The sequence below is a fragment of the Panthera leo genome, chromosome B1 (genome assembly GCF_018350215.1).
Source record: "Panthera leo isolate Ple1 chromosome B1, P.leo_Ple1_pat1.1, whole genome shotgun sequence".
In the NCBI taxonomy this organism is placed as follows: domain Eukaryota; kingdom Metazoa; phylum Chordata; class Mammalia; order Carnivora; family Felidae; genus Panthera; species Panthera leo.
In genome coordinates, this window is record NC_056682.1 from 82,085,585 (window position 1) to 82,098,060 (window position 12,476).

Consider the following 12,476-nt stretch of genomic DNA (forward strand, 5'->3'; position numbering starts at 1 on the left):
AAGTGCAGTGCCTGAGGAAGACAGAATTCTGGTGCTCCCCAGCCAATGTGGAATGAACTAAAGGGTACTTTTCATGGAGTGATTTTGCCTAACTTGAAACTTTTAGAGACTAAGCTGATCCCAGGGATTCTGCCTATGAATAAGCACCTTATAACACTTTTTATTCTCTTAGAAATAATGATCTCTTATGGAGAAACAGCTTTTCTTCTCAATGAGTCAAAGAGATGTATTTATTCAGGAAGAAAGGAGACCCAGATGAAATCATTTTGCTCTTCTAAAGAATATTGGTGGGTTATGGGGCTCCTGGGTAGCTCGCTCAGTCGGTTAAGCGTCCGACTTTGGCTCAGGTCATGATCTCACGGTTCATGGGTTCGAGCCCCATGTCGGGCTCTGTGCTGGAAGCTCAGAGCCTGGAGATTACTTTGGATTCTGTGTCTCCCTCTCTCTCTGCCCCTCCCCTGCTTGTGCTCTGTCTCTGTCTCTCAAAAATGAATAAAACATTAAAAAAAAAAGAATATTGGTAGATTTAAAATTTATGTTCAAAATACCATATCTGACGATATATATAAATACTCCTGATAGGGTTAATTGGAGGCAAAATGGCAAGTTTTGGGGTATCTGCAATCATCTTTTCTCATGTCCCTCCCCTTCTATATACTTCTTCCTTTCAATTTGGGCACTCAGTACTCTCAACTGCTCTTTTACATTTTTCACTTATTAATTCTTACTGACTTAAAGGGATCAGATTTAAACTATTTACAATGTAGAATAAATTTGAATCAACATAACCTCTTATAGCCATCTGATATATATGTGTATATATATATATATATATATACATATACATATTATATATACATATATATATACATATATATATGTATATATACGTATATACACATATATATGTATATACGTATATATACATATATATATGTATATATATATGCAATGAAACTGACCCTTAACATTGGCATATATTTTGGGGAATAAAAATGTAAAATTAGAACATGAAAAGTGACAACAGGAAAGCATATTTTAAAGAAGTAGTTTGTGTACAGAATATTTAAAAATAAGCATTTATATAACCATTCTGAATATTTAGGAAAAATTTTGAATACTAAAATAAAAAAGAATTTTAGAATAGCACGTATATATCAGGTCATAAGATAAAGTTTAATACATTTGATCATGTTAAAGGACACAAAACACAGCCAATCTAACCAAATTTCAGGCATGCATTTACATAAATATATTAAATTAAGAAAAGAAATTGTACACTTAAACATCCTTTTCACCTAAAAATCATTAAATCCACAGATCAACAATAAAATCCAATTCTCTGCATTTACCACTTTAAGATACAATCGTTCTATTTTAAAGATAACACAAATACACTTGTTAGAATTTATATGCATTATACATATATTATATATTACATAGATAGTGTGTATACATATGTAGTGTTTGTACAGATAGATAAATATATATATACATGGGTGTGTGCACACGTACAGATACACACAGATGTACTTTAGGCCATCTGTACTATTATTGCTGGACTCTAAGTTGAGCTGAATTGGAGCTGCTTGGGTGTGACTGGTTATTGTCTTTTGCTTCAAACATGTTCATCATACCCACTGGGCTCACAATCCCCCATTGTAAACATCCTTGCCTTTTCTATAGCACATAATCATTCCAGGCACTTCAATAAATATTTGTGGAGTTAATGAATGGAAAGGTAGCTGAATAATAGAGGATTGATCAAAGAGAACTGAATGTTTTAATAACTTGGTTAAATAAATCAGATTAAGTCAAATTTAGAGGGATTATCTGAGCCAATGACTTTGCCTATTACCCTTCAGAAGAACATTTATGCAAATCCCAACTAGTACCTATATTACCTCTGCTCCCTCAAACATGTACCTGCCTTTACCACTTGTTCTCACAGCTTTCCACGTCCTAACAGAAATTCAGGCAAGGATTCGTTACTTGTCAACAACCTAAAGGAAAATGAACAGCTAGAAGAACGAAAACACGTTAGAAGAATAAGAAAGCTAACTATTCTTTAAAACTGGACTAAATTAATCATAAAGATAAAGCCAAGGAAGACACAGGGGTTTTGTTTTGTTTTTTCAGATTTCTTTTATGCTTATTGATGATAATGATTTGATAATTTTTTCATTTTAATTAGATGGGTTTCTTTCAAATTAATATGTCCTAGGGAATCAAGCCATCCAAATTCCATAGTACCTTCATATCATTTATCTTGTTACTATGTGGTTCTTGGTGAAATGCATGTCCAAATATGTCCTGTGGATATGAGATACGGAGAGCACCTGATTCTCATAAGGCTGTCAATTTAATTTCTCAATAATAGTATTATGAATAGAATGTATTAATAGTATTAGGTTCTACTATACATGTAATCTTAACTTATTCTAGGAAAAGTCATGTCTGAGATTTTAAGAATGGGGTAAACACCCAACATACATTCTGGGCATAGACTACACCAAACCTGATCACACATTGTTCATATGAATGGAAACTATTGGCTAGTCGTCAGTGCAAAGAGAAATGTACTGGAATTAGTTTCTAACTATGAAGACAAAGTTTATTGTAAATTTATCCATTATGAATTTTACAGCACTGTTAATGTTATGTTCTTTCAATCCTATGTGCTAAAAATGTGTTTTTTTTAACTTAACATATTATAGTCAATTGAGATAACCCACCAAACATTTGTTAATTTGCATGTATATATAAAATATACATATATTTTGATTTTAAGTAATATATAATTAACACATGCAAAAAAATATCCTTACTGAAACTAGATGTCTGACTGTGATATACATGAGCAAATTCTAATAGGTTAGAATTCATGTTGAATTGATATCTTTTTTTTTTTTTTTTTTTTTTGTGGTAAGTCAGTGTGTAATCTGGCAAAAAAAAAAAAAAAGCATTAACAATTTTTAGACCTAAGGCTTTATGTGGATACCAGGAATCCATTATTTACTCTTTATTTTTTCAATCTGCTTATATATGACCTATACAAAAGAAAGCAAGGTAAATGATGGGCATCTCCTGGGTTCAGATTTAATTGGAGATTTTAAGAAAAGTGCTGAGCTGACAAATGAATACATCTCTTCCTATCAGCTAGGGAGGGTACCACTATGATGGACAAGAAAATGGCACTCGTGCTGTCTTGAATGCAGCTCACTGTCCTAAACACTTATTTTAAAGCAATTTTAAACCTTACGAGAAGATATTTAAGAGACAGAAGTGTTGAAGTTGGCTAGGATTAGTGTTTGGCAGATTTTAAGGTCATGGTTTTAGTATTTTTCATATCAAAATGCTTCTATTATTCAGTGTCCACCTTCTCTGACATCGTTAATTATTGGAGGTATGACTAATTTGTGTTAGAGTGATGAAGAGAAAGAACGTAAGATAGCAAACGTATTTCTTTAGGATATTCTGAAGAGGGCCTTTCTGAAAGTATTCACAATAATAGGCTCACTAACTTCCTAGCATGGATACAGATATATGTACATTTTCTGGGCATGGAACTTTGGTCTGATTTCTCTGCAAGTTCAAGTCTCAACCCAGAGGTGGGGAAAGGAGAGATTTGGAATAATCTTCAAAACAGACTCCATACAGATGGTCATGCCTGACTAGGAAATAGCTACTAACTTTTACTACTGTTAGCTCAAGCTCTTGACTGGGGTATTCTTTGTGTTTTCCTGTATCTATGATGGAACACAAGCCAAGCTGGAGCATCCAGGATTGTAGTCATTTATCCTTTTGGTTATTTTTTTCGACAACTGTAATAGGTCGATCTAATATATTCATATTTGTCTACTGTTCTTCATGATAGAGTCTGAGCACATGTGACATTGGGAGAGGGTGTTTTTCAGGAAAACAAAGGTCATAATGAGCAAAATCAATAGCTATCTACCCCAGGACATCTTCATTATGGGTGTACTACTGAAGACATGTTTGTTTAGTCAAAACCGATAGAAATGGAAGAGCAGGAAGAGGTTACAGGAAGAAGGATATATGAGGGGGGTGGGGAGGGAAGGTGAGAGAAGAGAGACAGAGAGACAGAGAGAGAGAGACAGAGATGGGGTAGAGATAAATACTATAGGTAACATTCTGTAGAGACGCTCAGAAACTTTAATATATCAATCGGCCAACTACATCTGCCTAGGGTATACATATTTTTCCTCTTAAAAATTTGGTCTTGCTTTCTCTTTTCTGTTTCAGAGCTAAGAATGTTAGACTAATAATTAAGTTTAAGTTAATGTATGCTTTGAAAGACCCTGGATGTAGCATCTAACCTCATATTTCATACCTGGTAGGCTTATTATACAGTTTATGATTCAGAGATTAAAAAATAATACCGAAAAGAAACATATTAAGGTTGTTAATACATTGGGCTGTAATTATTTTCAAAGAAATCAATAGAGAAGAGGCACCTGCTCTGAAGTATATAAATGAAAAAGAGAATGGTTTTCTATTCAGGTCGTGCGTCTATGTTGTATGTGTATGTTTCTCTGCTCTTTCTTTATGAGATAGTCCAATAATCTGAGAAAACTTCTGAGTATTCTTTGTGAAAGAATAAGACCTATATTTTACAATAGCCACACCGAAACAAAATTCCAAGAAGAAAAGGTATAGATGGAACTTTTTATCATCGCACACCTTATTTTTTTTAACTCTTCTTTTCTTTTCAGTTTAATGATGTGCCAATTCAGTTTTCTTCTCATTACCTTAAATAACTGGCCAGAAAGCAGGGTTCTATTAACCAGGACAAGAGTTTGGCCAAAGCCATGGTAGAAAGTTTTTTTTTTTTTCCCAACCCTTTATAACTTCCATAACAGCATTTCACATTAAATGGACACCCAAAGCTTAAGGTCCAGAATGGACAAAGGGGTAATAATATACATTTTTCCATTTCTTTATTTTAGCTTTATCTCACACATCTACACTCATACCAAGGACATAATTTTTTGCATTCTGATTGTGTGCTTCCAGAACCAAGTAGACATTGCCATTCACAGGACAAAACAATAACTTTTTCCCTAGCTCATACTTTTAACCAATTCCTACCTGCCTATCATGTATCATTCAAGAGAATTCTCCAGTCACAGTTTAAAAATCTGACTGGAAAAAAGAAAGGTCAAAAGATTTTTTTGAAATGATCACTGAGTTTAAAATATGTCTCCATCAATTAGCCACCGCTATTTATGTCTCTCCCAAGAACAAAAAGAAATGGCTCCAATGACTTGACTTTCTTTGCTCGGGTTTAATATCCATGGATCTTGCTATCTTCGCTTTTAGAAGAGTTTAGCCTTTTATTCTAATGATTCACAATAGAAAAGGCAGTGACACCTGGGGTACATATGTTTTTCTAAGACATTTGAAACTCTTTCACTTGGGAAAGGACTGTGTAAACGTTTGGGTCTGGTCAATTTAATATAGATATTTTTAAACAGTAGGACTAGTGGCAATATAACACCTTTTCGTTTGGAAAGATTCTTTTGGAAGAGATGGAAAGATTAAGTGTGTAAGAAGAAACCCTGGATTTTTCAGATTTTGCTGAATATATAGCAGTATCCTTATTGTTTTCAGTGAAACTATGAACAGGAGAATGTGTAATAAAACTGCACAATTTGACAGATTTAGACAGCTGGCTCCCTCACCAGAAGTTCACATTTTGTTAATGTCACCCACGTTGAATAAGGGACGATTAGATGGTAAGGTCCATTTACAAAAATGGTTGTCAGGACATTTTTTTTTTTAATTGTAAAACTTTCTGTGATGGAATTCAGTAAAAGGGCTATGAAGAGAAAGCAAAGGAGACAAAAGACTGCTATTAACCTCCAGATGCGGGCTACTGCAGGTTCATTGCAAGATTTGTCACACTCTTGGGCCAATGAAGTGTTAGTGTGACTAGAAGGGACCACCCCTTTTCTGGGGTAAGAGGGCAATTTGGTCTCCATGCTCATTTAATCCTGAGACTTCTTTGAATAGACTGTCAATTGAACCTAAATTGTGCAAAATTATGCATGCACTTTTTAATGCAGGCTATTGTTCACTAAGCACTGAACCAAGATTTCTCAACCCATTTCCATTTGGCATGAGGTCACTTGAAACTTAAGCAATCATATATGGAAGACAAGAGCAGTGTACTTAACCAACCTTTCTACATAAATGCTCACTGTGCTTTAATTACAAACCTCTCACTTTAAAACAATAGAGAAATACTAGTTACCCGATTTTATTCTTTTTAATTGAGGTTCATATTCCCAAAGGTAAGGAGTGGGTTTGGAAAGTCAGCCTGTGCTCATATTCTATACTAGTCTACAATTTAGATTCTGGAAGAACAGATGTTTACAGAAGGACAACCCATAGCGGGTGTGTGCACATCACGATAGATGCTTTCTCAGTAGTGCAAAGAGGCCTTATGATTTTGTTACAATCCAAATGTGGAGAGCTGGCCTCAAAAACCAGTAAGAAAAATGTCTATCAGACTTTTTGCAGTTTTAAATTAGATAATGGCATTTCTTTAAAAACCTGAACAGAACATTTATAGAAATTTATTCATACATTAACCAAAGAGGATTTTCACTGAGGTCTTAAAAGGAACATATACATTAAAACTCATATTTGGCAAGAATTAGTATTTTAAGCTTACATAGCCAAGATTTGTTAGAAACGAGTGAGCTCTTCTCCAGTGAGTTTCATTCAGTGTGAAATCTGCAACGTTCTAATCACATATACTCTGACAGTCTTGCTATGGTGAAAAGCACTTTACATATGTTTAATGCTGGAATTTTATAAGGATTGGCTGTTTTCTTGCTTTTTCATCCGTCGTTAATGATTACATGTTGGCACAGGGGCACATTGCTAGATTAGATCCACAGCACATTAAAGACTGTTTGCTTTCTCACTCCCCTTGTTTCCAATTAAGTTGGTGAAAAATGTAACTTTAGTATTTTACAGGACAGGGCAAAGATGTTTCATCTAGGTGATGTCTATATTATAAAAATAAAATAAAAAATATAAATAGGTAACACAAACCCAGTGCCTATTGTTAGATACAATATATAATAAAAGCAGACCTTTTAGGAAGATTGATTTCAGAATATGCCGTTATGATTTAATTATAAAACGCTTGAAAACAATCTTGAGATTAAACTAGAGTAACCGGATTTCTCTGCCAATAAGAAGGTAAGTGGGTAACATTCTGTAATTGGATACATTGATACAAATGAAGATTACAATTTTATATCGTCGCCCATTTAGAAATTCATCAGGGAGTTCTGAAACAATCTCTCACATTATAATCCGTTAATATAAAAATATTGCCTTTTTTATTAGATCCATCAGATTGCACAGTAATGTTTCAAAACTCCATTAAAGTTGACTTTAGCTATTACAGACAGAAAATTCCTGGGAAGTCAGATAATCTCTTTTGGTGACATAAAAATTCCGTTATCAATTTACAATGGAATTTCTGTGTAAATTACCCCACACAAGGAAATATATATATTTAAAACCCATCTGTTATGCAACCACGCGTATAGGGGTTGTGAGTGTGTGTGTGTGTGTGTATGTGCATATGTGAACAAACGTGCCGACATACACACACAGGATCTGCACATTTCTGGAAATTATTTTTAAATTAATAAAAGAAAATGAAATCACAGGAAGTGTGTAGCAGGAGAACAGTCTTTCTTTTTAATGACAGGATAAAAAATAAATGCCCATTGGAAAGGAAGATTCAAACAGTCCCAGAAACTATACAATGTAACTTGTTAGATCCAGCAAATAAGATGTCATGTCAATGATCTGATCAAGAATACCTGCCCTGGTCACTCTGCGGATGTTTCTGTCCACTTGTTCACACTGAGGACCAAGATAGCCTTTTTTACAGAGGCACTTGTTCGGTCGCACACAGACACCTCCATGACGACACGCTGGCTCACATTTTGCTGGCAGGAAAAGAAAAAGCGACAAAATCACACTCTCATTCTGCATGTCAGAAACAGCACCGAGTAACGAGGCCAACAAATATCTGATGAGTAAGGGAAAGGAGGGGAAGAAGGAGGTAGCCAGTCAAACAGTGATCCAAAAGATAGTAAATAACAAGAAGGAAAGAAGGTTTCCAGACCCACAGTTATGTGGGAGCCAGGACTCAGTAGAGAATGGGAGACATTTCCAGGGAAGCGGAGATCACGGGAAACCATTTCAAGCCCTTGCAGAACTGACTCTATTTAAAACGAGGATTTTAGTTCTTCAAATATCTCTGCTGCATGAGGGCATTTCCAACAGAGGGCCTTCCAAGTAACTCCATGTTCCCATTTCTCCAGGGCAGGGCCTTAATGTGGGAAGGGCCTGGCCTGAGAGGGAGACGCGGCAGCTTCAGCATCTCCAGGGCAACATACAGGAAGGGTCAGTTCTCAGTTTTGGTTAGATGGAACAGCTCCCTTACATTCCTCCTGCCTTTAGCTCCCAGGGGGTGCACAGCATCGCTTCATCTCTGATTACACTTCGTGGCCCCTTCTGGGGCAGTGCAGCGGGCCAATCCTTTTCAGGGTGGCTCTCCACACAGAATCTCTTCATAAAAGGATTTTTACCACCACAATATAGGTGGGAAATGTAAAGATTTACTGCTAAAATGAGGTGGAGAGATAAAATTGGTTTTAGAAGTTGTCTTTTACTGATGGGATAAATGTGGGCTGTGCAGCCACCGAAGACAGAAACAAATTTCTTGAACACGTGTCTTCATACTTTCAAGAGACAGGGTTATTTTAACCTTTTCAAATGCATTAATCAAAACCCAGGAGTCTGTGGTTGACAAATGGAAAAGAAACAACAAGAGAATAATGAGATGATTTTCTTTTTTACATTTGTGGTTGATGAACTATGTTAGTATATGAATAAAGTTCTTGCTTAGGTCAAAAATATCATGAATAGATTACTTTTATAAAATGGTTCTGATCTTATATATTCAAACTATTTAAACTGATAACTGGAAAGATTAAAGTACTTTACTGAAATAAAACTTCATGTTATCTCAAAGAATGTCAATTTTCATTTACATCACTTATTATTATCATTATTTATAATGGGATGTATAATGCACCTACATTTAAAATAATTTGTTTACCCTCAGTTTAAACATACTGTTGCTAGAAGGCACTCAATAAATATTTGTTATCTGATAGCTTGAGGTGACTTACGAGGTCAGGCAAAATGCAAAGTAAGGAATAAAACAGAATGGACACCATATAAAAGAAGCAGAGAGAATAGGTATTGTCAGGCATTAAAGGGGGCAGAATGAAGATACATTATCAGGAATTAGAATATCTGTGCATTTGAACACTGATCCTCATTTTTTTGTCAACTAAGGAAAAAGAAGACAGAATGGGTAAATAAAATGTAAGCAGCTATTTTAACTAATGTAATTACCTAATTTCTGTAGACTTTTAATTATGATAACTCTCTCCTAGATATATAACCATGGTATTAATCAACCAGGTAGTGTTATTAGTGCTGAATCAATTTAAACTTAAATTGTACACTGCGTATGTGACTGTAAATGTGGCCTACGTTTTGTTAGACAATATATAGAGAAGTTACGGTTGAAGTTTTTGGAACAAATATGTGTTTCAAATAAAGAAAAAATAACATTTACACATTAACTATAATATTAAGTATGAATTTGTAACACATTTTCATTGGCAAGAGAGGCTTCAAGATTTGAAATATTTGTAAGTAATATGTATATGCTGGTTGTTGAAAACGCATTAAAAATGCATGTGTCCTTATGGAAATCTCTTCCAGTTTTACTGAGAAGTCATTGACATGTCTCTCTGTAAAAGTTTCAGGTATACAGCATGATGGTTTGGTTTACATATATTGCAAAATGATTTCCCACAATAGATTTAGCTAACATCCATCATCACATATAGATAACATAAAAAGAAAAAAAAAATTCTCCCGAAAATGGATTTTCACCACATACATCCTAGACGCTAGGTATCTGAATCTATCTAATTTTCTTCACACCAAGTAGAATTTAAACATCATTGCATGTAATTGAGGAAATCCCTGGTTAAAGGATAGAGTAACCGTGGAATAAATCTCTTCTGCTGTCTCTGAGCAGCTGCATACCTAGTTGATGGTTCACAAGGGAGTGGCAAAAAGAATTAAAAAATCTCATAATGTGCCCCTAGATAATTGCGTTTTCTCCTTTTTATTTAATAACACCCACTGAAAAACCCTGTTTTTAGTGCACTGTAGCAAGAAGGCAGGCAGTAAAGTTAGGGAGGGCATTTATGGGGTGTCTGGAAAATGCTGGCACTTGGAGAGGGGCTTTGCAAACACTAGGTCATTGGCTGGTGTGAAATCTCAAACCTAGGACTGAGAGCCTGTACAGATGATCTAGTTGTGCTGTTTTCATTTTTCACCATTTGAAAGGACTCAATTATTTCAGAGTCTTTTACATTTATGATTAACTTATGTATGTGAATTGTTTACATTAAGAGAATGGGAAAGATTTCATTTGCAAGTTCAGAAACAGGCTGAGCATTCACATTATAAACGGCTAAATTCTGAGCCGTAGATAATTCTAGAAGAAATAGCTGATGGTAAGTTCTTGAGCTCCTAAGGACTGTCCCGTGCCCAGCCTTTCCTGGGCACAACAGATATACTGACCAATTCTGCAGAAGTGCCCTTCCCATCCTGGGGTGCAGCAACACTTGCCCGTGGGGGTACAGTAGCCGTTCCGACAGAGCCGGGAGCATTCCGAAGTCAATGTCTGTGCAGGCTGTACCGTGGCTCTGCACTCCTCGGGCATCAGAGGTCTGCGTCAAAAGACAATGGATCAAAGTGTATTTGGGTTGAAAACCAGTATCAGGATGAAATCCCGTGAAGTTGTAGCTTGCAAAGCATTTCTTTTCCTTTCTTTTAAGTGGGTCAGAAAGACGGACAACTTTTCTGAGAATACAAAATACATACCAATGAAGAAACAACCTAACCAGTTCTGGACCAGAGAACATCATAATGAACATTACAAGAAATTTTGTCATGATCAAAATTCACTAATTAAAAATATAATTATATTGTATTGGTGTTTTCTATTTGGTAGCTAAACATTTCTAGCGATTAAAATTCTTAAAATAAAGACACATAGTTTAAAACTCCCCCCCCCCCCACCCCGGTTTACAAAAATGTTTAGGAATAACATCTGAGATAGGTTTCACTTGTTATTGGCATATTTGGCAATATCACAGGGGTGAAGGCATTCATCTAAATGGCCACTTGCAGCCCAAGAAAGCTTGGGAATCATTTTTTGTTTAATTTACATTTCTCTTGAAATACCTTTCTCAGACTGATTTTTCTCGAAGGGATATCGTGTGTGTGTGTGTGTGTGTGTACGACTGACTCAAATTTTCAACCCTTTATGCAAAAAATAAACCATATATATATAGATAGATAGATAGATATAGATATATATAGATATATAGATACATTTTCAGATCTTTTATTTTGTCCTGCTCTGAAGAAAAATAATGCTATTAGCAGCAAACAGAAACATCGTATCTGCTAAGTAAAAAGTCACAGACTTTGTTTTAATTGCTCTACAACTGCCATCACTTAGAGATGCCTTCAAAAGAAGAGGTCTGTGGTTCTTACTGGTTCTGAAATAAGAGGCTGTCATTCAAGTCGGGCTAGAAGCATGGTCATAAGTGCTCATCACCTAATGTAGGAGAAACAGTGCACAGTGGGATTCCTCTATCAGTCACTGTTGCCTGGGTCACAGTGTGGGGAGCAAGTGCTTTCCAAAAGTTCAGGAATGTAAACAAACATTCAGCACTACTCAGATCACCACCATTAGGATGGCCAAAGCAGTTGGACTCCTTAAGGACCATAACAAAGAAGGTGATAATTATAGGTCAAAGCCACCAGAAGAAGTAAATGATATAGCCTTCTAAGAGAAGCACATAATTAGGCCCTGTTGACTCCTTTTTCTTGAGACAGGTTATCTTGTTCTGACCCTCTGGCAGTGAAAATACTTTGGGGCCTGACCTCCGGCTGTGTCTACAGTGACTCAAACCATATTCAAAATACATAGTGACATCTTTCGCTTCTCTCTCCACTAAAAGTCCCACTCTACGTTGAAAGTACTGAGTTTTGCAACTAATGTGACAATTCAGAAAGCTCCCTTAACCTCTTATTTAAATCTAGAAATGTCAATTTATGTGAAAGGTCCTCAAGGCATTCCATGGGCTGGGCCTATTATCAGTCCGACAACATGAATAATTTCCATGTGTTCCCCAAGGAAGGGAGTCTTTCTGGGAGAGAGGGCGAGGTGCGATGAGGTGGAGAAAAAATGAAATGGTTATGCCAAGGAAAGTGGGGGCATTACTTTCACCTTCCTGTTTTGTTGTTGAATACCCCAA

The 12,476-nt window shown here is 35.8% G+C and overlaps 1 protein-coding gene and 1 long non-coding RNA gene across 3 annotated transcripts in view; one reads left to right on the plus strand and one right to left on the minus strand.

Moving 5' to 3' along the window:
- Positions 1–11,072, plus strand: part of LOC122217825 — a 149,146-nt gene extending 138,074 nt beyond the window's left edge. For both annotated transcript variants that reach the window (XR_006201696.1, XR_006201694.1), the window contains exon 5: positions 10,986–11,072. This is a non-coding gene — a long non-coding RNA (uncharacterized LOC122217825). The remainder of the gene's footprint in view (positions 1–10,985) is intronic.
- The window catches only part of LOC122217824 (hedgehog interacting protein), an 89,165-nt gene continuing 83,786 nt past the window's right edge, over positions 7,098–12,476 (minus strand). The window contains exons 12-13 of the mRNA XM_042935403.1: positions 10,729–10,877; positions 7,098–8,000 (exon numbers count right to left, since the gene is read on the minus strand). Of these exons, the coding sequence (XP_042791337.1) occupies positions 7,807–8,000; positions 10,729–10,877 (343 nt within the window). The 3' untranslated portion in view covers positions 7,098–7,806. The remainder of the gene's footprint in view (positions 8,001–10,728; positions 10,878–12,476) is intronic.